Source organism: Schizosaccharomyces pombe (genome assembly GCF_000002945.2).
Source record: "Schizosaccharomyces pombe strain 972h- genome assembly, chromosome: III".
Lineage (NCBI taxonomy): Eukaryota > Fungi > Ascomycota > Schizosaccharomycetes > Schizosaccharomycetales > Schizosaccharomycetaceae > Schizosaccharomyces > Schizosaccharomyces pombe.
In genome coordinates this window covers 438,714-462,583 of record NC_003421.2, presented here as the reverse complement: position 1 = coordinate 462,583, position 23,870 = coordinate 438,714, and the positions used below count along the sequence as shown (strand labels likewise).

The 23,870-nt window shown below is 37.5% G+C and overlaps 13 protein-coding genes and 14 long non-coding RNA genes across 27 annotated transcripts; 14 read left to right on the top strand and 13 right to left on the bottom strand.

Annotated features, from left to right (window-relative positions):
* The first annotated feature begins 60 nt into the window (after positions 1-60).
* On the top strand, positions 61-764 carry SPOM_SPNCRNA.1139. Its single transcript, NR_149991.1, has one exon. It is a non-coding gene; the product is annotated as a non-coding RNA (long non-coding RNA).
* Positions 114-656, bottom strand: mrpl4 (mitochondrial 54S ribosomal protein uL29m). The gene has a single exon (NM_001022825.3). The coding sequence runs from the start codon at positions 631-633 to the stop codon at positions 199-201; it is 435 nt and encodes a 144-aa protein (NP_587832.1). The 5' UTR covers positions 634-656; the 3' UTR covers positions 114-198.
* Positions 670-2,716, bottom strand: phf1 (PHD finger domain-containing protein Phf1). The gene has a single exon (NM_001022824.3). The coding sequence runs from the start codon at positions 2,465-2,467 to the stop codon at positions 1,082-1,084; it is 1,386 nt and encodes a 461-aa protein (NP_587831.1). The 5' UTR covers positions 2,468-2,716; the 3' UTR covers positions 670-1,081.
* SPOM_SPNCRNA.6862 lies at positions 1,882-2,508 on the top strand. The gene has a single exon (NR_196204.1). It is a non-coding gene; the product is annotated as a non-coding RNA (long non-coding RNA).
* Positions 2,717-3,088: 372 nt separating the features above from the next.
* psk1 (serine/threonine protein kinase S6K family Psk1) lies at positions 3,089-4,875 on the top strand. The gene has a single exon (NM_001022823.3). The coding sequence runs from the start codon at positions 3,174-3,176 to the stop codon at positions 4,482-4,484; it is 1,311 nt and encodes a 436-aa protein (NP_587830.1). The 5' UTR covers positions 3,089-3,173; the 3' UTR covers positions 4,485-4,875.
* On the bottom strand, positions 4,825-7,531 carry gyp3 (GTPase-activating protein Gyp3). The gene has a single exon (NM_001022822.3). The coding sequence runs from the start codon at positions 7,279-7,281 to the stop codon at positions 5,374-5,376; it is 1,908 nt and encodes a 635-aa protein (NP_587829.1). The 5' UTR covers positions 7,282-7,531; the 3' UTR covers positions 4,825-5,373.
* Positions 7,532-7,770: 239 nt separating this feature from the next.
* On the bottom strand, positions 7,771-10,789 carry rhp42 (DNA repair protein Rhp42). Its single transcript, NM_001022821.3, has one exon. The coding sequence runs from the start codon at positions 10,213-10,215 to the stop codon at positions 8,155-8,157; it is 2,061 nt and encodes a 686-aa protein (NP_587828.1). The 5' UTR covers positions 10,216-10,789; the 3' UTR covers positions 7,771-8,154.
* On the top strand, positions 8,236-8,727 carry SPOM_SPNCRNA.6861. Its single transcript, NR_196203.1, has one exon. It is a non-coding gene; the product is annotated as a non-coding RNA (long non-coding RNA).
* On the top strand, positions 9,006-10,238 carry SPOM_SPNCRNA.6860. Its single transcript, NR_196202.1, has one exon. It is a non-coding gene; the product is annotated as a non-coding RNA (long non-coding RNA).
* A 31-nt stretch (positions 10,790-10,820) lies between the features above and the next one.
* nur1 lies at positions 10,821-12,375 on the top strand. Its single transcript, NM_001022820.3, has one exon. The coding sequence runs from the start codon at positions 11,169-11,171 to the stop codon at positions 12,117-12,119; it is 951 nt and encodes a 316-aa protein (NP_587827.1). The 5' UTR covers positions 10,821-11,168; the 3' UTR covers positions 12,120-12,375.
* On the bottom strand, positions 10,967-11,755 carry SPOM_SPNCRNA.6859. The gene has a single exon (NR_196201.1). It is a non-coding gene; the product is annotated as a non-coding RNA (long non-coding RNA).
* SPOM_SPNCRNA.6858 lies at positions 11,886-12,206 on the bottom strand. Its single transcript, NR_196200.1, has one exon. It is a non-coding gene; the product is annotated as a non-coding RNA (long non-coding RNA).
* An 11-nt stretch (positions 12,376-12,386) lies between the features above and the next one.
* On the bottom strand, positions 12,387-15,799 carry SPOM_SPCC4G3.12C (ubiquitin-protein ligase E3). The gene has a single exon (NM_001022819.3). It carries the CDS (start codon positions 15,318-15,320, stop codon positions 12,855-12,857), a length of 2,466 nt encoding a protein of 821 aa, NP_587826.1. The 5' UTR covers positions 15,321-15,799; the 3' UTR covers positions 12,387-12,854.
* SPOM_SPNCRNA.6857 lies at positions 14,795-15,104 on the top strand. Its single transcript, NR_196199.1, has one exon. It is a non-coding gene; the product is annotated as a non-coding RNA (long non-coding RNA).
* On the top strand, positions 15,251-15,842 carry SPOM_SPNCRNA.6856. The gene has a single exon (NR_196198.1). It is a non-coding gene; the product is annotated as a non-coding RNA (long non-coding RNA).
* Positions 15,843-15,953: 111 nt separating this feature from the next.
* cue1 (CUE domain-containing Cue1/4 family protein) lies at positions 15,954-17,345 on the bottom strand. Its single transcript, NM_001022818.3, has one exon. The coding sequence runs from the start codon at positions 17,178-17,180 to the stop codon at positions 16,533-16,535; it is 648 nt and encodes a 215-aa protein (NP_587825.1). The 5' UTR covers positions 17,181-17,345; the 3' UTR covers positions 15,954-16,532.
* On the top strand, positions 15,969-17,216 carry SPOM_SPNCRNA.6855. Its single transcript, NR_196197.1, has one exon. It is a non-coding gene; the product is annotated as a non-coding RNA (long non-coding RNA).
* On the top strand, positions 16,177-16,347 carry SPOM_SPCC4G3.20 (uncharacterized protein; the record flags this gene model as incomplete). The annotated part of the gene is made up of 1 exon (NM_001431037.1): positions 16,177-16,347. One exon carries the CDS (start codon positions 16,177-16,179, stop codon positions 16,345-16,347), a length of 171 nt encoding a protein of 56 aa, NP_001417974.1.
* Positions 17,346-17,407: 62 nt separating the features above from the next.
* Positions 17,408-19,660, top strand: mdj1 (DNAJ domain-containing protein Mdj1). Its single transcript, NM_001022817.3, has one exon. It carries the CDS (start codon positions 17,828-17,830, stop codon positions 19,412-19,414), a length of 1,587 nt encoding a protein of 528 aa, NP_587824.1. The 5' UTR covers positions 17,408-17,827; the 3' UTR covers positions 19,415-19,660.
* Positions 18,205-18,894, bottom strand: SPOM_SPNCRNA.6854. Its single transcript, NR_196196.1, has one exon. It is a non-coding gene; the product is annotated as a non-coding RNA (long non-coding RNA).
* Positions 19,661-19,669: 9 nt separating the features above from the next.
* On the bottom strand, positions 19,670-21,048 carry not2 (CCR4-Not complex subunit Not2). Its single transcript, NM_001022816.3, has 4 exons — positions 20,896-21,048; positions 20,439-20,835; positions 20,152-20,370; positions 19,670-20,092 (listed from the first exon to the last, which is right to left on the bottom strand). Exons 1-4 carry the CDS (start codon positions 20,993-20,995, stop codon positions 19,888-19,890), a joined length of 921 nt encoding a protein of 306 aa, NP_587823.2. The 5' UTR covers positions 20,996-21,048; the 3' UTR covers positions 19,670-19,887.
* SPOM_SPNCRNA.6853 lies at positions 19,683-20,861 on the top strand. Its single transcript, NR_196195.1, has one exon. It is a non-coding gene; the product is annotated as a non-coding RNA (long non-coding RNA).
* A 97-nt stretch (positions 21,049-21,145) lies between the features above and the next one.
* Positions 21,146-21,982, bottom strand: SPOM_SPNCRNA.6852. The gene has a single exon (NR_196194.1). It is a non-coding gene; the product is annotated as a non-coding RNA (long non-coding RNA).
* rib2 (bifunctional CMP deaminase family methyltransferase/riboflavin-specific deaminase) lies at positions 21,252-22,719 on the top strand. The gene has a single exon (NM_001022815.3). The coding sequence runs from the start codon at positions 21,313-21,315 to the stop codon at positions 22,528-22,530; it is 1,218 nt and encodes a 405-aa protein (NP_587822.1). The 5' UTR covers positions 21,252-21,312; the 3' UTR covers positions 22,531-22,719.
* SPOM_SPNCRNA.6851 lies at positions 22,205-22,678 on the bottom strand. Its single transcript, NR_196193.1, has one exon. It is a non-coding gene; the product is annotated as a non-coding RNA (long non-coding RNA).
* A 36-nt stretch (positions 22,720-22,755) lies between the features above and the next one.
* On the top strand, positions 22,756-23,869 carry hdd1 (metal-dependent HD domain-containing phosphohydrolase). The gene has a single exon (NM_001022814.3). The coding sequence runs from the start codon at positions 22,924-22,926 to the stop codon at positions 23,518-23,520; it is 597 nt and encodes a 198-aa protein (NP_587821.1). The 5' UTR covers positions 22,756-22,923; the 3' UTR covers positions 23,521-23,869.
* On the bottom strand, positions 22,911-23,177 carry SPOM_SPNCRNA.6850. The gene has a single exon (NR_196192.1). It is a non-coding gene; the product is annotated as a non-coding RNA (long non-coding RNA).
* Position 23,870: the final 1 nt, after the last annotated feature.

Here is a 23,870-nt window from a genome sequence, read left to right as displayed (position 1 = left end):
CAACCGAGATTTTATGATCAGTATAAACAAAATAAAGAAAACAATTATAGGTGAACAAAATAAAAAATCATTATCATCATTATAAAACAGTTTCTCGTGTATTAGGGTATATTTTTAGAAAGTTTGTGAAATGATGAAGCTTTAGATCATAATAAAGCCATACTTGGATGATTTTCTGTTTTCCTAAAAGGAAGGGGTTTAAGAAGATCCCTTTTGTTTCTCGAGCTGCTTGGCAGAAGTATATGCTCTTTGGCGTTCCCATAGGACAAATTTGATAGCTGCCATGGTTTTATTGACTGCAAGTACACGCTCATTTGAGGCTTTGGGAATAGTCAACTGTAAGCGTTTCATTTCAGCCCTTTGTGTGAACAATAGGTTCTTCTCTCGGAGACAATTGTACCAAAGTCCATGTAGATCATTAAAAGACTTCCAACGAAGCTCTTCTGCAGCCCATGCTCTACCGAATTTAGCCTCTTCCGATGGTGGTGGAAGGGCTTGCTTGTCCCGAAAGAAATTCCACAAAGGGTGCGTGTCTGAAACCTTAGGAGCACTTTTTACTTTTGGAACAGGAAATACAAAGCCCTTTGGAATACGTACGGCTGCTTTCTGAGCGCTAGCCAACGTGGACCTCATCTTTGGTGGTAAGTAGAAGGTGCGCTGTAACACCCTGACATTGACCGATAATAATGGTTGTAAGTCATACTTTAAAAATAATTATTTTTTATTATACTTCATTGACTTTCTTAATTATTGCTAAATTGAGAAATTGTTCATTTCCTTATTTTATTTTATTTTAAGATTTCATGGCGAGGAAACATTCCAAACGAAAAGTTTATAATGTAAACAGAAAGTGTGTAGGGCGATTTATGTATTTTCCCTAGATTTGTTATCGAGTGAAAAGTTTGAATCCATGAAGGAAATACTAAAGTACTTTGATTTGCAGCTAATACATGGTGTAATGATACATTGCTTTCGACCGCTTATAAATTTATTTCGAGATTAACGGGACGCAACCGTTTAATTAAAAACGGGAAGTAAAGAAATTTTTTTTGTCTATACATTTAGAAAAATTTGTTCAGTTTCATAAAACAGTAGCACATAAATTTTGAGGATCATCGGTGGGGAAAGAGACAGGCACCAATTTAGGTACCTTACGGTTTCGTTGAAAAGTAGGAAGTAAAGAGGGTTGGAGGTGAGGGTATTCTTCGACTGTTGCTATTTGATAGATGCTACCGGAACGGACCAGTTGACCTTTATTTACCATCCAACGAATGGCCTCGGAAGCGCTGTCGTGAAAAGTTGGTAACAATGGTACGTTTTGAGCAAGCCAGTTAAATATTTCATCTTTGGAAGGTGAGAGGGTGTTACGAATAGCTAACCGTATTAACGTTGGATAGTCGTATAAGGTTCCAGAATTCGCAACATAACTTGCGGTATAGGGGACAGGTGCAGGCTCATCAGAGGGAGCTTCATCTTGTTTAGCATGAAGTCGCTCTTGTAAAGATATTTGTTGGCGTTCAGAACTAACAAGTAGTTGATGCCGAATCTCACCCAACAACTCCCGAGTACGTGGGTTGTATATGGGAAGAGATGGATAAGACTTTTCACAAAAAAGAATAAGATCTGCGAGATGAGGAGTAGGTAAACTTGATAGATACATTTTTTTGTCTGATTCACTTAACCCAAGATCTTGTGCCGTCATTCCCGTTTCTAAAGGTTGCTTGGCACGCCTGTACTGGCATTTCATACAAAACCATTCAGCATCCACATCCTGAACGGTTGCATCGTCAATCGGAGGGTGATGGCAAAGCTGATGATATGGAGAATTGCATCCATCACAAAATACGATTCGATTAGATAAAGGAGAATGTCCTCGTTGACAGACGCTACACAAGGTGACCATATCGACCTTGCGACTTTTCCGTTTCAATGCGGTGGCATTAGGATTGTATGCGACTGGCCGCTGAATCTTTCTACCCGATTTTGTTTTCATTCCTTCCACGTGAAAGTCTTCCTGTAAATCATCCTCGGCACCTTCTGCAACATCGAGATCGTAAAATGGTATACGATTATCGTCTTCCCGACGAGACGATCGAATGCGTCCATTCTTAGTCTTGGTTGATGCAGACTTGGGCAAGCGATTGAATGATACAGACAAAGAAGGATCTTGCTCCGGTGGTACTGAAGTAGCGCCTGAAGAGGAAGATGCAGGCATAGTCATACCGCCATACGGTGTCTGTACATGCTGCTGCAGTTGATGGAAATCAGCGCCAAATGGTCCAACATCGGAAATTCCAGAACCCGATGCGACAGGGGAAGCATCAAAATTCGAGCTGTCCGTTTCTCTAACTACACCTTGAGCCGATACCTGAGGAAGGGATGAATCAGCACCATTTTCAAAATGGAAACCGGCATAGTCATTTACACCATAGCTCTTTCCTTCGTCGAAAAAATTCTTTTGAGACATTGTAAAAAACGAGGACTAATAAATATGAGTAATTTGGAAAATTTTGATTTAAAACGAAATGCACAATTAGATGAAACTAGCAAACATGAAACGCAAATTAAAATGATGATACACGCAATTGTCACGCAGTGAATGTTAATTCAAAATATCTGAGACCATAGAATAACTTTATGTAAAAAGTAAATCTTCCTAAATCTCAATTCATTGATGTAAATTCGCCATTCAACGAAAGATGAGTTTAACACGCGCGTCTCAAGAAGAAGGTATGCATAGGCCATATAAAACTGGCATCGTTTTACAGAGCCAGCCTTACATTACGGTAACAACATAAGCAACAAGACATTTTCATTCGTTAAAATGCACAAAGCACATCGTATAAGACACGTTAATCATCACTAATCTAGCTTCTCGGCATAAAAAAATTTTAAAGTAAAACGCACAATAGCCTATGTAAGCGGTCCAATAAGTAGTAAGTTGATAACTTTAATTAGTAAAGAGGGCGAATCAAAAGCTTTATATATATCTAAACTTTACTAAATTGGCCAATCAGCAATGCGTTTTGAATCAACAAAATGAGGTATGACAAAGAGAATTTCTTGCTCTACATCCCGGCAGTCTTTTGTTCGTCTACCAAACAACAAGGAAAAGGCATTTTGGGCATACATATGCCAAACTTGTGATCCTTCACAGTACAAATTGCTCAAAGATGCCTGTCTTTATGTTTGATGAGCACGACAATTTGAATGAGAATTACAATTCCCATTTGTCTAGTGACGATGAGATTGCAGAGGAGGGATATGATTTTGAAGAATTGGAGGCATCTGCGTCGACAATCACTTCGTCAAGTGATTTGAAGGATGGAAAGAATGCCAAAGATGAAAAGGGGACGGTAGAGTTTAAGGTTGCTGCCCATGGTGATTTTATTTCTTCCAAGGGTGACAACTATGTACCAAGCGGAAAGATGCGTCCAGCAGACTTTCAACCCTTAACGGTATTGGGTCGTGGCTCTTACGGAAAGGTGCTCCTAGTGAAGCAAAAAAATACTGGACGACTGTTTGCTCAGAAACAGCTAAAGAAAGCTAGCATTGTTCTTCGTGCCAAGGGCCTCGAACAAACCAAAAATGAGCGACAGATATTAGAAGAGGTTCGACATCCGTTCATTTGTCGCCTTTATTATGCTTTTCAAGACCACGATCGTCTTTATCTGATATTGCAATATGCACCTGGAGGAGAGTTATTTTCTCATTTGGCCGAGCAAAGGATGCTTCCTGAGGATGTGGTTGCTTTTTATACTGCTGAATTGACTCTAGCATTGATACATTTACATAAACTTGGTATTGTGTATCGGGACTTAAAGCCAGAGAATTGTCTTTTGGATGCTGAAGGCCATATCCTTCTTACAGACTTTGGATTGTCAAAGGTGGCTGAAAATGGAGCTGATTGTCGTTCTTTTGTAGGCACTGAGGAATATTGTGCTCCAGAAATTTTGTTGGAGCAGCCATATGATCATGCCGTCGATTGGTGGTCTATGGGTATCCTCATATTCGATCTTCTTACAGGATCTCCCCCCTTCACCGCCAACAATCATAAGAGAATTATGGAAAAAATCACTCGTGCAAAGCCTAACATACCTTTTTATGTGACTTCTGATGCTAGAGACATTATCAACAAATTTCTCAAGAAAAATCCAAAGCAACGCCTCGGCGCAGATGGTCCCGAGAAAGGTTACGATGCAATAAAAAAGCACAGAATTTATCGCCGAATTGATTGGAATAAGTTAGAGAAGCGCATGCTGCCTCCCCCAATTGTTCCTTGCATCACCAATCCTGAGGCTGCGGAGAATTTTTCAGTCGAGTTTACCAAATTGCCTCTTTCTACAACACCCATTCTTCATGAAGAATTTGGGAATTTAACAATTGGTAGCCATTCCTCTGCTTTTCAAGGCTTTACCTATGTTGCGTCTCCCAATTTTCTCAACTGTGAATTTTTATCTAACAACGCAGTTTCGAACCATTAAATAGGTTTCGCTAAAGCATCATTTACTAAGTGCTTTTTTATTTTATGTGTGAAAAGGATATTTTATTTTAAACAAACTGATTATTCTCACTATATCATAACTCCTTTCATCCTTTAGGGACTCATAATACTTGAAGAAACTCCATTAATTAATCGTTTTCTATCGAACATCGATCCTTAAGATTCTAAGATTTTAATTATAATTACTGTTAATTCTTTCATTAGTTGCTTCTTTACTTAATCCCTTTTCACTAACCATATTATTATTACACAATAGAAAACTTTAATTTTATATATATTTATATACATACTTTACAAAACATCGGTCAGCTTAGTGTTTTCTTTAATATATCAATTGTTCATACTTTATATTAACATTAAAAACAATTTCCTGTTGAAACGAATTAGCAACAAATGATTTATAAAAATACAGACTGAGGGCTAACTACAAAAAATGATAAAACAGTGATCTTATAATGCTATGTTAATAATATCAAGCATGCCGACATTAGTGACTCGATTCCCAGTGTCAACGGGAGATAAAATCGATTGTTATGCAAACAAGAAAGAGGCAATTATACAAAAGAGACATATAAATAGATCGATTTGCAAAAATAATGGCATATGCCCGAATAAAACGAGTGTATAGTGGAGTCAATGACTACCTAAAATAATAATCTGCTGAACAAATAAGTGATGGAACGACGTTCATACAAACATTTCAAAATTAATAGAATAAGGGCTGTTCAATGTAGCAATGTAAAAAAATAATAAAAATCTGAACCAATCAACCAAATTCTTAACGAACAAGGGCATTCATAAAATTAGTAACGAGAGTAAAGGTTTGACAGGTTTGACAATGGGCAAACTCAATTGGTAAACAGACATAACTAAGTAGACTTCTTCAAGTGATTATGAAGCTGAGATATTATATGCGACTTGCTGAATCGTGATGATGAACGACTAAGGTGATGTTTCGAAGAATCACTCATTTCAAGCTTTGAAGCAGAAGAGTTACGCTTTTTTGCAACCTTTTCTCTTCGACGCTCTATATCCTTTTGGGAGGGAGTGCGCCTAAAATTCCTTCGGAAACACAAGGAGAGAAATGCATTAGCGTCAAGTAACGATTTGGGTAAATCTTGAATCACCTGAAATACCTCTGTCTGCTCACTTTTCGACTTTATATCATCTTCACCAAGTCTTAAAATACACAATGCCGTCATAAACAAAACTTTGCTGCCTTCATAGAAAAAACAATCCCATACACGAAGAGCAGTCTCCGTAGGTAAAATGCCAACAAAGGCACTCATAAACCAGGCAGCAGTTACGAGAGTAATGGGAGGAAGCTTTGCCACAATATCATTGACGGGTATACCATCAAAATTAAGACTGATGCGGCTCCAAACCGCTGGTAAGCTTTCTCGAACGGATGCCATCAAAACACTTTGGTCGATGTTAGCACCTTCTAAATTGGCATCATGCATCTTTGGTAAATATTTACGACACGTAATTACGAGCATCCAAAACGCCTTTTCTTCACTCATAAAAAGCAGGAAGAAACCAGCAAGAAAATTCAAGCTTTGACAGTAACCATTTTCAGGTAAGTATGTTGCAAAAGTCATTAGAACACGACGCAGTTTTGAAATCATTGGAACATCAGGCTCCTCTGATGAATGCTCTGATGCGTCGGATGAGTTCCTAGAATGCTTGGATTTATGTCGAAAATGTACATTGTCTGGAAAGGTACGATATAGATCACGTTCAATAAGGTCAGAATCTGAGGGCTTTTTTATGCACGCACAACGCCATAGAGTCTCGTACAGTTTAGGGTTTCTCTGAAGTAATTCGTAACCACCGCTGTAATAAAACCAGGCATTGCCACGATACTCGGGTGGTATTCCTTTGCGAATAAATCGTTGAGTTTTAGCACTGCGGCTAGGAAAAATACTAGGAGATTGGTGTATATAGTCTATACCGTTTTCTTGAAGGAAAAGCTTCCATCGCTGTTCGCGACGCTCCAGGTAGCGGCTGTAAGGGCCATACCATGTGTTGTATTGGTCAACGGTATAAAACTGGTTGGCTTTTTTGAAACCATATATATCCCAGCTTGAATGGGAGGGCTTGTACTTTTTGGGTCCTCGGAGCTTTTTGGTGAGAGGACCTTCTTCATAAGTGACGTCGCAATTAAGGGAGTTGGTTTTGAAAGGAAGGCTTGGATCTGTTTGGGATGAACGCTTTTCACTCTGGGTTTCGTTGGTAATAGTGGCAGCGGTGACGGCGGAAAATTTGGAGGAGGACGTTTCAGTACTAAGGCATGATTCACGCTTCGAAAGTTCAGTAGAAGTAGATAAGAAATCAGTTGGAGGTATCTCTAAAGAAAGTCTGAACTTGCTTTCGTATTCATTGTTAGAATCAACGACTGGATTCTGCAGATAAGCACATGATGTAAATGCAGGATGATTACTAGGCGTAATTGAAGCATAGTCAGAGTTATTTTCGTGCTCAAGTATGTTATGATGACTGTAAATGGGATACACTAAAGCATCTAGTGCATGTTCACTCTCGCTAGATAAACTGGAGGATGGAGACATTATGTAGTTATTAACATCGTCTGCATCATCGGCATCGTCTTCAGTAGTATCATTGTAAAGATCTAAAACATCATCTAATTCATAATCTGAAGGTGTTTTATCCTGTTCACTACTTCCAAAGTGGATTGATGCATCTGACAGGTGAGCATTCTCCTCTTTAAAATTTGCATCATTCATAATCGTCGAATGTTCAGTGATGCCAGCCATTTTGAAATTCTCTTCTTATGTCGAGAATTCCCTGACTATCACACATGCGACGCTGGTGCTTCGGGCTTCTGGCTTTCTTTCAAAAAATCTCTTAGTTCTTCAACAATGCTTTCTTCATAAAAATTCCTTTCCAGTACCATTACTACCCAGCTGGGAGATTTTTGAGTAATTGAATGAATAATTGCCTTTCAATAACCAGATTTCTTATGCTCCACTTTCTATATGACTAAAATGCGTGGTTGGTAAACGCCAAGAATATATGCATAGTACGCGCTTTTGCAACAAAGCGTGGTGGTGTTAAATGGGCCTACCATGATACCATAATATCGAGGTTACCGAGGTACTTAGCAACACTCATGATAAGATTCCTTCTAAACTATATTTACTACATCTTTTTCGTAAAAAATGCTAAAAAGTATTAATATTATATGAATATATCTAATTTTTTAATAAAATTTACGACTTAGCTATTTTTAAGCAACTTGGATATTACCGTGTAATGAAAATTTTTATTTTTATTTTTATTTTATTTTATTAAGTCGTTGTTCCTTCAAACAAAAAATTTGTAGTACGATTGGCAAGGTAATGCAATTGGGTGATCTATAAAGCGAAAAATAGAGTGTGATCCACCAATATGAAAAATAGTGCTATAAAAATCTGGGGTTTTTTAAATCAATAAAATATTAGATAATTTGGTAGTTTGCTTCCTCTTTTTCCTTTAAATAAATAAAATACTTCACAAATAACCAAATGTCAATTTTGCAAAACAATAAATAAATAAATGAGTCTAACGTTTGGAATTAAGTATCCTCATTGTTCAAAAAACACACATCCGGTTATACAAACCCTAAAGTGTCCGACGAAAGCCAGGAATTAAGCATATTGTTCTTCAATACGCTTTCGAATACGAAGTGCATTTAGCAAGTGTTTCCACTGCCCATAAATAATTTTTCTCTCTTTCATCTGCTGCTTCTCTATTCTGATTTTTTCACACTCAAGAAATTCTTCGTAAACCATTTGAGCCGACTCTTCAGGTACAATTATACCTGTAGTAACTGGAATCGCACGATGTTTACGAAATTCAAACCCTGTAACTGCATCCGCATAATCAATGTTGAGTTTCTTGGCAATTTTAGCAATTCCTCGATATGGCAAATGTGCTGCGCCCTTGGGGATCATGCTCTCAACAAAACAATCCATATTACCATAACCGTTCTTAGGAATAATACCATCTTTGATTGGAGGCGGAACATATAGCTCAGTTTGATCGGAAGAATATAGACCCTGAAGCACTGGTTCATTTGTTTCAGCAACCCGAAATTCGTGTTCACGCTTCCTGCTAATTGTGACGGCTCTCGCCTTCACCATTTTTCGAGGTTGTTCTCCTTCCTTAATTACTCGTCCTTCTTTGTGATAATTTTCAGGCGTTTTGCATATGACCACATCTTTTCGGAGATACACTTCCTCAGAGGTAGCTTTCTTACCGTTACCAAAGGTTGCTGTCTTCACAGGCTTGGCGTTAGGAAGCAATGCTTCTTCTCTTCTAAGATGTCTAATCAATACAAATTCAGGATGATTCTTAAAATCTGCAAAGCTTTTAGGTTCGCGAATGGGCACTTTACTTTCCAGTTCTTTCTCTTCATATATATCCTCTGCATCTTTATTGCGCTTTGCTAGTTGCCCAAAAATAGCCTTATAAAAATCAAAATACTTATCTGCAAAAGAAACGTGTCGAATTTTCTTAAGCCTACTTGATTGGTAATCTGTATACCTCAAAGTTACATCTTTTGCGTATAAATCGTTATCATATGCAGCAACAATACCCATTCGTAGATGTTTTGACTCTGCATACGCTCCTTTGGGTTCAAACCAAGTCATATCGTTGGTATATACCCCATTCAAGACAACCGCATCTACCGCAATCCATTTCTTCTCACTTTGATCATAGATTTCCGTCCAAAAAATAGGATAGCGGAGGTCGTCATCTATAGATGTACTAGTTTCTTCAGGGAGGATATGTGGAGACCAATCATCATAGGAAGCAGTAGAAAATGTCAAAGGTTGAAGAGAAAATATAAGTCTTGCTTTCAGATTCAGAGATCGACAGAGAGCAGTAAATCCCTGTGCCGCCAAATCCCGGCTTCCTTTTAGCGAAAGTAAGGATGCTTGGTATTCATGAAAGTTATGAAATATTTCTGGCGAAAAGCCGATATCAAATCCTTGTTTCAAAGTACGATACCCCAACTTCCGAAGCCCATGACTCTCAATTTTAAAAGATTTATTCCACCACATCCGAAGCCCATTTAACAATTTTAACAAATCCTCGTGCGTCTGGCTACTACAAACCCACGCCTCCACTACGGACGGTTGCTTTTCGACAAGCAAATCGCGCAGCCCATCAAGAAGTAAGGAATTCATTAACCAGCGATTCCTTACTGACCCATGGTACAACAAGCAAGTAAAGTGCATAATGTGAATAGATAATCGAATGCTTTTATCCATTGCACTAGAAGAGCCTTTCTTCGATTCTTTTGTAAGTTGAGGAGTGATATGCTGTGTGACTATGTGTAAATCTTTTTTATCTTCTTGTTTATTAGGAGAAAGATCAACTTGTTCCCAAGTGTCAAAATCGTCGTCAAACTCGTCATCTTCTGAGCTGCCTAACTTCTCATTGTCTTCATCGGAACCTTTTTCGGATGAAGATGCGCTCCTTTGAAGTGAGTTTAACGCTGATATATTGTCATCTAAACTCTCAGAAGGAGGTTCCGCTGAGGAAGACAAACTTGGCTTTTTCGACTGGCTACGAGTTTGACGGTGAGTTGAAGATACAACAGTTTCCTCTTTCACTTCAGGATTAAGAGGTAAGTTATTGGTCCGTGTCCTACGTTTCCTTCCGCGAACAGAGTTCTTGGATGCTTTGCGTTTGGGTGGCATTGAGCAAAGAGTTTATGTGAATTGAATCAACTTTAGGATAATGCTTGTTTAACCGCTGGTTCAAATAATATCAATAACGATAAATTGAATAAAAAGTTGTAATCACAGCCACATCTGATATATTCTTAGTTAAAGAATTATTATTTCAAGCAATCTCTCCAACAAGAAAGCAAAATTCTAACAATGGCTGTGATGATGATTATTAAAAAGTCCTTTGAAAAAGAGGTCAGTATCAACTGCGCAAGAATGGCGAGTAGTTTGTTTGCTGAATATTATGAGCTATATTAACTACTTTTGATTTCAACCGTGAAATAAAGATTTAAAAAATTTAAATCTGAAACATAACATGAAAATAAATTATTAAATAAAAAGTTAAACCACATGCATCACTATTAATAAGAGACAATAAACATAAGTCAAAAAAAACTTCAGCCGTTAAATTTTAAGGAAATAATTCATTAATTAGTAAAACGTCAAACGAAACTGTTTAAATTTATGTCACTGATCGAGCTTATATTTCCTAAAAATAGGAATTTTAAATCGACGACTGATTTTGCACAGCAGTAGTAGTGGTAAAGTTGAAACCATCAATAACACCAATACTTAGGAACATCAACCTGCGAAAGCAAATTCTTTTTTTTTTCTTTTTTATTGCACACTTGTTTACGTACCGGATTTAAAAAGTTATCTTAATAAAAAACTTTTTATCCTTCATTGTTGCAATTGAAGTCGATAATAGCAAGCTCGACCTAGCTAATTAAAAAGCCTTTGCTACTCTAATTAATACGTAAGGTTTGAATCCTGAAACGGAGAAGTGCCCTAATTTCGTTCATTAGTATACGAATATCGGAATTTACCTTTCAGGTCCATGGTTTGTTTCATTTCTAATTCGGCGTTGTTTTATACTCAAAAAGTACACCTGAATTTCAAAACATTGCTTAAAAATCTTTTCAATGGGAAAGTTAATCCGTCGTACATCGCTGACTTCTAAAATAATCAATCTTCCGATCGATTACTTTATCTATGTTTGCGAACAATTTGACAGTGTAGAGTGGGATAAAGTATCAGATCGTTATTCGATTCCCTTTAGCTTGGCTGTCAATTTTATTTTTCTCTTAATGCGCATTTATATAAAAAGTACGCATGTACCAGTTCAACGCAACCAGCTCTTTGTGGATAAGCAGTCCATCAACACCTCTAGGTCCTGGTTTCGTGCCTTCCTATCATTTCTCTCAATTTGTTTTCTTTTCATCAGCTTTCTCAATTTCATATTTAGCACTCGATTTCAAAATAAGCTGTATAGAACTTTGCCTCAAGACAAACGCACGACGACTTCTACTCCCAATGTAAAACCAGTTTTCCAGCACTCAAATAATGATGATGGCGATGAACAAGTTTTTGAATTGAAAGTATGGAGCCCAAATCAATTTTTACTAAATTTTGCTTGCTTATTTTCTCCTGCTCATGCCTTGATTTTATGGTTTTATAGCACTTCTCTACGCGTGACTTTGTTGACTTTTCTCCTTTCGTTTACAACATTGCATTTTGTCAATAAATTTTCCTTACTGCTGAAAGATCAACAATATCTTCATCGCCAGGTATTCTTTGAGTATGATAAGAAATTTGTAGAACCTCGACTTTCGGTAGTTAAACGAGATGTTGCCATTAATACTACTCGTGGTCCCACAACCGCATCTATTGAATATTTCACACCCCGAAAACCCATAGATACCTTCCTTGAACACCGAAGTTCTTCACATGATCATCTCACTTCAACACCCCGTACCCCTATAGCGCTTCAAAGAAGAAGTGTTCATCATCTTCATGACAGCGGAATTAGTCGTGACAGCAGCTCACCATTTAAGAGATTTCCACATCTTAGTGATGGTAGTTCTCGCTTTTAATATTTGTCTGAATTACATGGTTTTTGAATGACCCACTGCATTTCCATTTATCATTGTTGTTTCTGTTAATTCCTATTTTCGAAAAGTTTTAAGTCATAACTCAATTCAGACCTGAAATAATTGTATTCATGAAGACTAATTAGGGTATCAAACACCGTCATTCTAAAAACTTTCGATGATCGACTTAGAACCAAATCCTTATAATTTAAGCTTATTCAATATGATCTCTTATTAAAATCCTTACATGATTATAAATATGAATACTCTTGTTTGTTAGAAAATATATTTAAAAGTGATAATGTGCATCAATTTTGTATCTAAACTAATATGTAAAAATCGAAGCAAAATTTCTAAAAGGAAAATAAATTATATTAAACGTGCAAACCGATTAACTAAAATGATTTTTAGAAAAAACTCAGCTTTGTAAAAAAGGCAATTGTTATTTCTAACAAAAGACGCACAACAAAACAATTCGTTTCCGTGCAGCAAGTAGAAAATTACAAAAATTTTATCAATAAGGTCATAAATGAGAAAAATGAGAAAGTCCCAAAGAGATAGTTGAACAAGGTCAAGCAGTTTTAGGTTATAGCAGCCATAAAAATGGGAAGAGCTATTATGTAGATTTCATTCACAAGCAAATAGTGCGAACAATTATTCAACAAATTTGACGGATGAAGGAAAATAAATGAGAGTGAACAAACATAGAATAAGGCCAGCTTTAATTTCAAGTCAAAATTAATTTTCCTCTTCAGCTTGTGTCGTAACCCCATGAGCCCGACATAACGGGCAGGAATTATTACCAGTGGTAAGCCACTGATCGATGCAGGCCTGATGGAAAAAATGTTTACAAGCCTGCAACTTGCGACATATGTCACCGTTAGTATAAGTTTCTAAACATATTAGACAAGAATCAGCACTAGAAAGTGAAGCATCATCGAAATATGCAAAAAGTCCGCCCGATCGTTTCACATCTTCATGAGAAGCGACTGGTTTCTTCGCTGGACCCAGGTATGTAGTAAGAGCCAACAAGTCTTCATACATGGGATTATCGCTAAACAAGCTAACTGTAGACAAAACTGGATGATGTTCTGGAAACAGACCACCAAACACATAGATAAGCCAATCACCATGGGTGCTATTAGAGAAAGTTCCCTCTGAATGCGTTTGAGTAACCATGTCGGCAGCCCCATTGGAAGCCAACGTACTAAAGTCGCTAGTATTATCATCAACAGAAAGTTGTTCCTCAAATCTATAGCTCCGTGCTAAGCTAGAACGTCTAGTTTGATTAGACAGTAAATCTCGATCAGACGGAAAATGATGGAGTCCTGTAGATAACCTTCCAGGCTGTGTGGAAAATGAGGAGGTATTATCGGTAGTCGGCTGATGAGTTTGTGACATCGAGAAATTGCCGGAGGCGTTCCTCGAAAAAACATTTGATTCAGAAGGCACTGTTGAAAACGGTCGTTGTGAATTGGAATTTGAACTATCCAATAATGAAGAAATGTAATCATCTCCAATGTGATTTTCTCCAGTTGAACCATTTACAGGTTCTTGAGCTCTTCTTAGTATACTTGAATTCCTTAAATCCACGGAAACAGTAGGTTGATTGTAGCGCGAAAACGAAGAAGTAGATTGATTACCCGAGTTGGACGTTGGAAACAAATTTCTGGAACCAGGAAAAAGATTTGCAGGGAAATCGGATACCGGCGTAAAAGCCTGGCTAAAGTCACTTCTTGTAGGTTCAGGATGTGAAAAAGTTGAATTGCTTCTCTCGAATGTAGGAGGAAGATCAGTGGAAAATTCAGTGGACTGAGCCATTCTTTCGGTTATATCGTTAATGGATATGTTTTCTCTACTCTCGTTATGAAGGCTTTGATTTTCTTGAGTCATAGTTGGCGCATGATCCTCGGAAGTCTCGGAAATGCTACGCATACAAACGATAAGGACAGGCACCAAAGCCGGTCCATTTGTATCTGAAGCTTCGTTATTAGAGGCAGGTTGATTGTGAGACTGATGAAACGACGGAAAACGGAACATCCTTAAGTATTGAAGGTCTGAGGAATTAGACTCAGGGTCAGAAGAAATTTGATCATTTCCATTTTGAGAAGAGTTTTGAAGAACATTAGTCAAATTTCCACTACGAAGGTCGGTTAAGAACTGTTCAAATGAACCATCAACAGAACGAAAGCGAGATGGTTCACCGTTTGCCATATTCTGGGAGTCCATATTCCTAGCTTCGCTATTCATAATTGAAGCAACTGTTTCAATGGCAGCAGCAGAAAGTAACCGGCTAAGCATATTGACGGTGCTTTCATCATTACCGTTAAGAGGTGTAAAATTCGAATGCGCTTCAGGATTGCTGGCATTCGGAAATTCTTCAGGAAAGTCATTAAATGCAGAAGCGATAGATGACCAAGACGACCGGCGGGTTTGAGAGTCATTATCATTAGAATTAGGGATGGGTGAAGGGGATTGATGTAGACGACTAAAATCTTGATTAAGATATTGACGCAAATGGTTTATTAAAGAAGGGGAGTTACCGGAGTTATTTAAAAGAGCATTATTTTCCAGAACAGTGGGAAGGGGATGTTCGTTGTTAATTGATTGAAGAGGTGTCGTGTAAGTTGAATTTGAATTTGAGGGAAGTGAATATTCGTTTACACGTTCTTGAGAAGGGTCATTTGATGAGCCGTAAGAACTTAAAAATGGAGCAGAATGGAAGGAGGAGGTAAAAGGGCGTGACGAATTCCTATCCAAACGAGAGGAGTTACCGGACGGACGAGGATGAAGAAAATCATAAGAGCCAATCGCTCTCCTCAATGGGGAGTTTCCAGAGGTGCCTTCTTCATACTCATGATAAGTTTGTGCTAGACTACTGTCATCTAACGCCATTGTACTTGAATAGCCATGATGTGAATATGCTTCATCTTTATGAGGTTGGGTGGAACAATGAGCGGATGAGGTAACCAGGGTTTCGGAAGGGAACCCATTCGAAGAATTTGGGGTATTGCGAGATGGAGTGTCGGCATAATTTTCACTAGGAACAGCAAAATGTGCTTCTCGACTACCGTCTTCAGTTGACAGAGGTGTTGTGTACCTTTTCCACAGCAACTTCACTCTGTCCACTAACATGGAAACTCTAGATGATGTGGTGGGTTCATCGGTTTCAATTAATGAATGTCGAGAATTTGTCTGTCCCATGAATTAGGAACGGTTTGAAGCAAATTGATATGCTACGAAGAAAACAAAAAAAAAAGAGTAAAAGAAAAAAAAGAAAATAGTTTCTTTTTTATTTTTATTACCTAAAAACAGCAATCAAGTAATACACGGACTAAAGGTGTAGCTATCCGATTACTTAAAACTCGCAAGCCGATTCAAAATATAAACAAACAGATATCAAAGTATATGGCCCTCAAGCGCCTTTGATCTTAGCTAGATCACAAAAAAACAAGTAACTGATTTGATACAAATATCTAAATACCTTGAATTGGCCTGGAGCTGTAACAATGATGACTCCTTACACCAAGTTACGTCCTGATTGCTGCAAAGACAGACGAAGCCGTACTGTCAGTTTTTAGTTAAATATATGAGAATGATTAGGTTTCTGAAAAACCTTTACACAAGAAAGGTCAAGTCAGAAAAAACAATTAAACACAAATGTTCACAAATATGGTGTGGATGGCAAAATGGAATGGAGCCATGGGATTTCCGAACAGCATGGTAAATCTTAGTGACGTTTAGCGATTTCAACTGACGAAACAGTATATAAAATCACCGCAAAAAATGATATTACGGTATTAAAGTTCAACAAACACGCAAACCTTCACTATTTTACAGAAAGTAAACAAAAGCGACTAGAAGGAAGATAATATTGATTTACCTGTCTTTAGCATAACTTGTTGAATCAGTAGAAAGCGAGAGATCATCGTCAAGGTTTTATGTTTATTTACCACAAAAGACATGCCTAGCTGAAAATATTAGCATGCATATTTAGTAAACATGTTAAATTTGGTAATGTTTGATATTTATAAAAACTAGCTACAGAAATTTGACAAAAATGAACAGACAATCGATATATTACTTTCTGCTAAAACTTATTTTTGATGGCCAAAAAAATAAAGCATTGCGTTATTTTTCTGTTTCCATTCCTTGCAATGCCCTTTGCCAGTATTTTGCGAAGGAGAAACCCAAAAAGTCACTGACCTTGCATAAGTTGAACACATCGTAGAGAGAGTATGAAAAATAAAAGGCAAAAAAATACGAGCAACATATTGCAAAGACCCAAAAGCTATGAACTAAGCAGTTTAGTAACGCAATTCAATAAAGCAATAGCGGAGCAAACAATCAAACAGGGGGCCTCGGGTGAACATGAAGAGACTTCAATAAAAAAGATCATTAAAATTGGTTTTATATTTAATTCTTGTCTTGTTTTTCTCCTTTAATCTTTCCTTCCATCCGTTTACGGGCAGCCAAAATCATCTCTTCCTTTCGCTTGCGAAACAACTCTTCACGCTCTTTTTTGGAAGATGGAAGCTTTGAACGATTACGAACCTCTTCATTGCCGGTGGACGAGGATGAATTGTCAGACGAAGAAATCCTGGACGACAAGTTATAAGTTTCAATGAGGCTCCTGTGCTCGTTGCTTGCCAACGAAGAAGCGCTTGACCCAGAAGACACGTTGGATGTCACTTCGTGCGAAGGAGTTGTTTCTTCTGAATGAGAGGAAGCGCCTGCTCCAGCCGACAGTGGAAAGCGAGCGTACAAGGAGGAATTACGGGGCGGCAGCGGTAGAGGTTGACCTCGCAATGCATTCTCGATGGTTGCATCGACATTTTTTGTTTTTTGGAGGTCATAGGCAATAGCTGATGATTCTAAATGTGGAAAAACGGTTTTGACGAGGTGAACATGCTCGCTGTTCACAGGTGGTTCATTATCGACACCCGAAGACGAAGTTCTCGATTCTGAAACTTCACCACCTTTATCAACACGAAACATCCATCTTAAAGTAAGCACTGTAACTGTTAAAACGACAGCACACCCTGCTAATTGCTCTGGTTGCATAACTTTGGATGTATTAACAAATAATTCACAAAACGATATTAATATTGATCAATTACGATAATTAAGGAATATTAGTTAAGTTTTTTACACTATTTAACTCCTTAAACGGATTAATTTTATCGCTGACCTAATATTTCAGCCAAGTTGTAGTGTATAGCAATGGTCAATCGATTTTCGAGCTGCCAGTAGACTATGTGTTATACTCTAGCCGACGGTACAGTTCCATCACGCTACCACACTCATCAAATAGTTTATATTGGACATTTAAATTATTAAATTGTTTAATTAGACATTTTTTTTTAAGAGAGTATTGCACTGCTCAAGTGGTATTCTACTAACTTCTAGAAACTTTCATAAGTTTCGGTTTCCCTTATTTGTTTTTTTTTTCCTTTTACTATTGCATTGGCAAGGTACTTAATAATAGCATATTATTTGTTATTCTTTTTATTTCCACTTATTACTCGCGACTTTGTTCATTTTTTGTGCCTTTTTATCTTTTTTTAAGTAATTCAGGTAGACATTCGCATTTCATCTCTCTACCTCGATATTTACATTACTTCTTATTTTAAAATTTCTTTTAAAAAAAATTCGCGCTTTAATTTATTCAGTGCTCCGGAATCGTTGAGTCACTTTCTTTTAGCATCAAAATGTTCAGCAAGTATTTACAATCCCGAGTTTGTGGATTGCATTCTTTTACAAATTCTTCTGCTCAGCAGCTCTTTTCAAAGTCAATTGCCCATTCTTCCAGGCGGAATTTCGTCATAAGCTCTTCTTGCACCAAATTTCGAAATGTAGCAATTCAACGAAATGCAAAACGAGAGTTTTCTCGATGTGCTGCCTTGAAAAACTTTTCATATCATGCACGATGCTTCCATGCCACTAGAGCAGTTTGGGAAATGACTGATCCCTATAAAACGTTGGGAGTATCAAAAAGCGCTTCTGCTTCTGAGATAAAATCAGCATACTATAAACTGGCAAAGCAATACCATCCTGATGCGAACCCTGACAAAGCTGCTCAAGATAAATTTGTTGAAATCAAACAGGCTTATGAGGTGTTGCAGGATCCGAAGAAGAAAAAAGCTTTCGATACATATGGTGCAGGCGCATTTAAGAATGGAGAGTTTACTGGCGGTGATTTTGAAGGATTCCAGAACGGATTTGCTGGCGCTTCTTCTTTTTCTTCTGGTTTTCCAGGTTTTAATTTCGAAGACTTATTTGGATTTTCCTCTCGAGGCCCCCAAGCTCGTCGTAATACCTCTTTTGATGTATTTGTTGGTGAAGACATTGAGGCAAGTATTACTATCGATTTCATGGAAGCAGTGAGGGGTGCAAAAAAAGACTTATCCTATTCAGTCTCTTCTACTTGCTCATCATGTCATGGATCTGGCTTGCAACCCGGTTCTCATAAGAGCACTTGCTTTGCTTGTAAAGGTACTGGTCAACGTCTTCATTTCATTCCCCCATCTTTTCACATGCAAACTACCTGTGACTCTTGTGGTGGAACTGGAACAACCATTCCTCCCAACTCTGCTTGTCGCTCTTGTATGGGATCTGGTACAGTTCGAGAGCGAAAAACTGTCTCAATTGACATTCCTCCAGGAATTGACGACAATACAGTTCTTCGTGTAATGGGTGCAGGAAATGATGCGTCTACTGCTAAGGGAGGCCCAAATGCGAAATCAAGGCCCGGCGATTTGTTTGCAACTATTCATGTTCGCAAGCATCCGTTCTTTGTTAGAGAGGGTACCAATGTTACTTATAATGCAAAAATTCCCATGACTACTGCTGCGCTAGGTGGCACTCTTCGGGTTCCTACACTTACAGGAAACGTGGATCTTCGGGTTTCTCCAGGCACTTCGACTGGAGACCGAATCACTATGGCCGGAAAAGGTATTCGCAAGGTTAACACATCTCGCTACGGAAACTTTTATGTTAATTTTGAAGTCACTATTCCGAAAATTCTATCTCCGCATGAAAGAAGTCTCCTTGAACAACTAGCAGACGCATTAAATGATAGCACAGCTCGACGGACACAAAGTAGCCCTTCAGGAACAAACTCTTCTACGTCGACATCTTCTACTTCTTCCAAACACTCTACAGGAATATCTACCGAGCCAACTACAGGAGAAGAAAACAAACAAGACGGTTCGGTCGGCGGGTTTTTTAAGCGTGCCTTTCGTCGTCTGCATCCTGATGAAGATCAGAATCCAAAAAAGGATGAATCCTCTTCATAGATAGAACAAAAAATCTAGTTTTGGTCACTTATACCAGTTGGCACTTTTACGAAGCTTCATGAACCGTTCATCATTTTGTACCAACTGATGCTACATTCTGCTTGGGTTATTCTCTTTGCATCTAGTAATTTAGCTTTTTTTATAATAGAATTTTACATCGGTCTAGATAGGATCACTACTTCATGTCCCATCTCATTTATGCTCATCATAAGATCAATTTAAGTTTTAAACTATTTTTAAGACATTTAAATCAAATTATATCAAAATTAAATATGCATCATTTTATGTTTCCTATTGACCACAGTATCTATTCTTATGTACCAATTTGTGAAACAGACACTTAAAAGTTCATCGTTCATCAAGATTACCAAACCCATAAATTTCCTATTTTTTTGCCAAAGAAAAAGATACAAATTAATCAACAACACGCACTCCTTGATACTAGGGGTATGCCCATACAAAAACTCGTGTGACTAACTGTGCACAGCACTCTGAGCACGATCTTCGAGCGCAGCATACATTAATAAAAAGTCCTTTTTAATCCTTTTCCAATGAATCGGATCAAAGAACATGTAATAACCACGCTCAAACTGAGGAGTGCGTTGCAACGGTTTCATTCCAGGGACCGGTGTTAACCAAACACGAAGTTCCTTGTGAAATCGCCAATTTCTGTTTGTTCTGTTTACGTTAGATGGAATATAAAAAACAATTAAAAAGTAAAGTTGGAAAACACATACAATTCTTGAGCAGCAGCTTCTTGCATAACGTCTCGAGGCATTGTGTAAAATATATAAAATAAAGTTTCATCAGAAAATTGAAAAATTTTAGAAATGGCTGGAGGTGGATTAACGTTTTTGTAACATGCAGGTAATTTGAACATGGGCTGGGAGACTGGTTTTTTTGTATTGAGTTCAGCCCATGGTGAAAAGAGATTTGTCGAAATAAGCCGGTCCTCCCTAAAAAAGGTTAGTAACCACAATCAAATTAGAAATTCAAGTTTCAACAACGCCTTAGAAAAACATACTCTACAGGAGCCAAGTCGAAACCCAAGGCAGCCAAATCACATCCTAACTGCAACGTCGACATTTCACTATCCTCCATACGAATTATGGGTAACAGGGATTCCAACATGTACTGTTTTGCATTTTCATCAGCTGGCGTCTCAGTCAACTCTTCTGTGGATCCAGTTTTTGAGTTTGTGGTATCAGATTTTTCAGCCTGAGAACTAGGAGTAGATTTTCCAGTAATAACTCCTAATAGCTTACTTTTGTGATTATTGAAATCAGAAAAATCATTTCCGGGGAAGAGCGGATTTGCAGTAGTGGATTGTTCAGGAGTTTTCTGCTCTTTCGTGGTCTGCAATTCATTAACAACCGTAGCAGCTGAGTTCTCTAATGAATGTGATGTAGAAGACCAGGGGTCTTATAAATATAAATGTTAATGCTCTTTACTTTAAGACAATAAGGCTAAACTTCACATACTTGTAGCTTCGTTCTGTCTTCCAACAGAAGGGCCGATTGAAGCTTTAAAATCATTGCCTCCGGTTATATTTAAATGAGACAACCTATTTGCAAGGCTCATAGTTGATAAAATATCTAGGTTTCGCTATACCAGTTAAATGGTGGGTAGTGTGCAAAGTGTTACATGCCTAGCATGCCTTGATTATTACAAACATTAACGCAGTGAAACAAGTTTTGCATTCTCACCCTGCAAATTGATTCTTAATATTTGAAAATTTTAGTATCTGTTAGTGAATTGCTTTATAAAAGCTCCAGTCTTGCAATTCATAATCATTCGATTTTTCGTAACATCTTTAGTATCGTGTCAATCTCTCCTCCAAATTTTACCCATCTCATCTAATTTTATAGTTTCTTCTAATAAGAATTGTATATAACAGCATGCAAATTCCAGAAAAATATTTAAGTTCTGTCGATAATGTGGAAGAAGAGACTCAGATTTTATTTGCATTGTCGAAACAAAAGGATGCAGATTTAGGAATGCTTGATTCGAAGCAAGAACAAATTGCTTTAACAATAGGCAACAAGCCCATCAAGGTAAAACAAAGTCTTCAATCATTACACCAAAGCCGAGGTTCTACTGGTTCTGTCTTGTGGAAAACGTCAGTAAAAGTTGTTCCTTGGTTATTGCAACAATCTTGGTTTATGAATAGTTTAACGCCTAAAACTTCAATTCTCGAGTTGGGTTCTGGGATTAGCGGATTAGCTGGTATTCTTTTAAGTCCTTTTGTGGGAAACTATGTCGCTTCAGATAAACAATTGTACCTGAAAAAGATACGAGAGAATTTAGATCAAAACAACGCTTCTGATGTTGAAGTCCATGAGTTGGATTGGAAATCTACACCCTATCCAAAGGACTGGACATTTGACTTTTTGGATTATGTGCTTTTCTTTGATTGCATTTATAATCCTCATCTTAATGCCCATCTAGTTTCCTGTTTAGCATCTTTAGCAGAAAGATATCCTGGGATGCAATGTTTGTTTGCTCAAGAACTACGTGATCAGGAAACCCTTGTTGATTTTTTAGAAAGAGTACGACCTTACTTTGAGGTTGATCTTATTAAGATGGAGGAGATAAACAAAACTTCGGTAGCTTCCTCAACAAATCTTCCACCTGCGAATATGTCCTTATTTATAATGAAACCTTACAACCATGAAGAATATATGCTAAAGGCCCTCAACGAAGCAAAGAAATGTGAGCCTACTGATTCAGCATTTTGCGTTGGCGCTGTTATTGTACAGAATGGAAAAATCGTGTCAACGGGCTATTCTCGTGAACGACCAGGAAACACACATGCAGAGGAATGTGCTATAGAAAAATTTATGCTTAAAAATCCTACTGATTCTTTAGAGGGCGCTATAATGTACAGTACAATGGAACCTTGCAGCAAGCGGTTATCAAAAAAAGTGTCTTGTACAGATCTTATTGTTAAGCAAAAGTTTTCTACGGTAGTTTTGGGATCTCTGGAGCCTGATATATTCGTAAAATGTGAAGGTGTGGATTTACTCAAGAAAGCTGGAATAGTTGTTATCGAGAAACTGACTTTTCAAGACGATTGCTTACGTGAAGCAGTTCGTGGTCACCCCCCAAAGCACTAATTTTATTAATTTTTTTTATTCTTTAAACATTTAGACGACGTCGCTGGTATATGACTATCAACCCTAAATTATCGTTTTTCTGAGAGACTATTTAGGCCATGCATAGTTCATCATTTTTTTTGATCATTAAATTAAAATAACACGAAATTCCCCACATAATGATTTCTTTTTTCTATGATTTCTAAATCGAAAATAATTTCCTTCTTTGCTTTCTTCACTTACCCTGAGCAAATACCACCTGCGTTGGCCTAAGTGGCTGATTTGTATAAATCTGCTGTTAAAAACTTTTTGGATTTCTTTTTATTTTTGTGTTTTTATAATATTTAATTTGGATTTATCCGTTTTATACTCTGTTTTGTTTTTTTCAGAAAAAAATTTAACTCCCCTTTCAAAATGAATGCAGCCAAATCTTTATCTATTGTTCCATTCTTAGATTGTTTGTCAAGGCTTAAGACTACTCCACGTACTGGCTGGCTATATCATGGCATCGAAAAGCCGGAATCCATTGCCGACCATATGTATAGAATGGGGATTTTGACTATGTTATGTAATGACCCAAGCATCAACAAGGAACGTTGTCTAAAGATTGCCGTAGTGCATGATATGGCTGAGTCAATTGTTGGTGATATAACACCTCACGAGAATGTTTCGAAAGAGGAAAAGCATCGTATGGAGTCGGAAGCGATGGTTTCTATCACCCAGCAACTGATCCCCTTAAACCTTTCCTTACAAGCTGAGGAGATTAAAGAGCTATTTTTAGAGTATGAGTCTGCTTCCACTCCCGAAGCTAAGTTTGTCAAGGACATTGATAAATTTGAAATGATTGCTCAAATGTTTGAGTACGAAAGGAAATTTAATGGTGAGAAAGATTTGTCACAGTTCACTTGGGCCGGTAAATTAATTCAACATCCTCTTGTTAAAGGTTGGCTCAATGATGTGTTACAGGAGCGTGAGCAATTTTGGGCTTCGGTCCGTCAAAAGAAGCTTTAACTGATAAGAAAAGCGATACTTTCCCTGTATTTAAGTGTGCAGTTGAGAGAAACAGTTAAGAAGAAATATTTCTTAGGAATTCGCTCTAGTATCTTCAAGGCCCATTATTCAATATACCAATAGTCTCTCTTTTTTTTTATACATAGATACATTTAATAGAAGTTCAACATTAGAGCTTAGTTTAATGGTGCTATCTTCTGATATGTTTTTACTCTTCAAATGCTTTACTTTTCTAGGTTCTATCATTTACGTTCTCCCAACTTAGCTAAATATAACTTAAATACATCTACGATTAAGTCTTGTTTCTTTATAATTATTCGTTCAATAAAAAATGAATTCTTTACAGCACA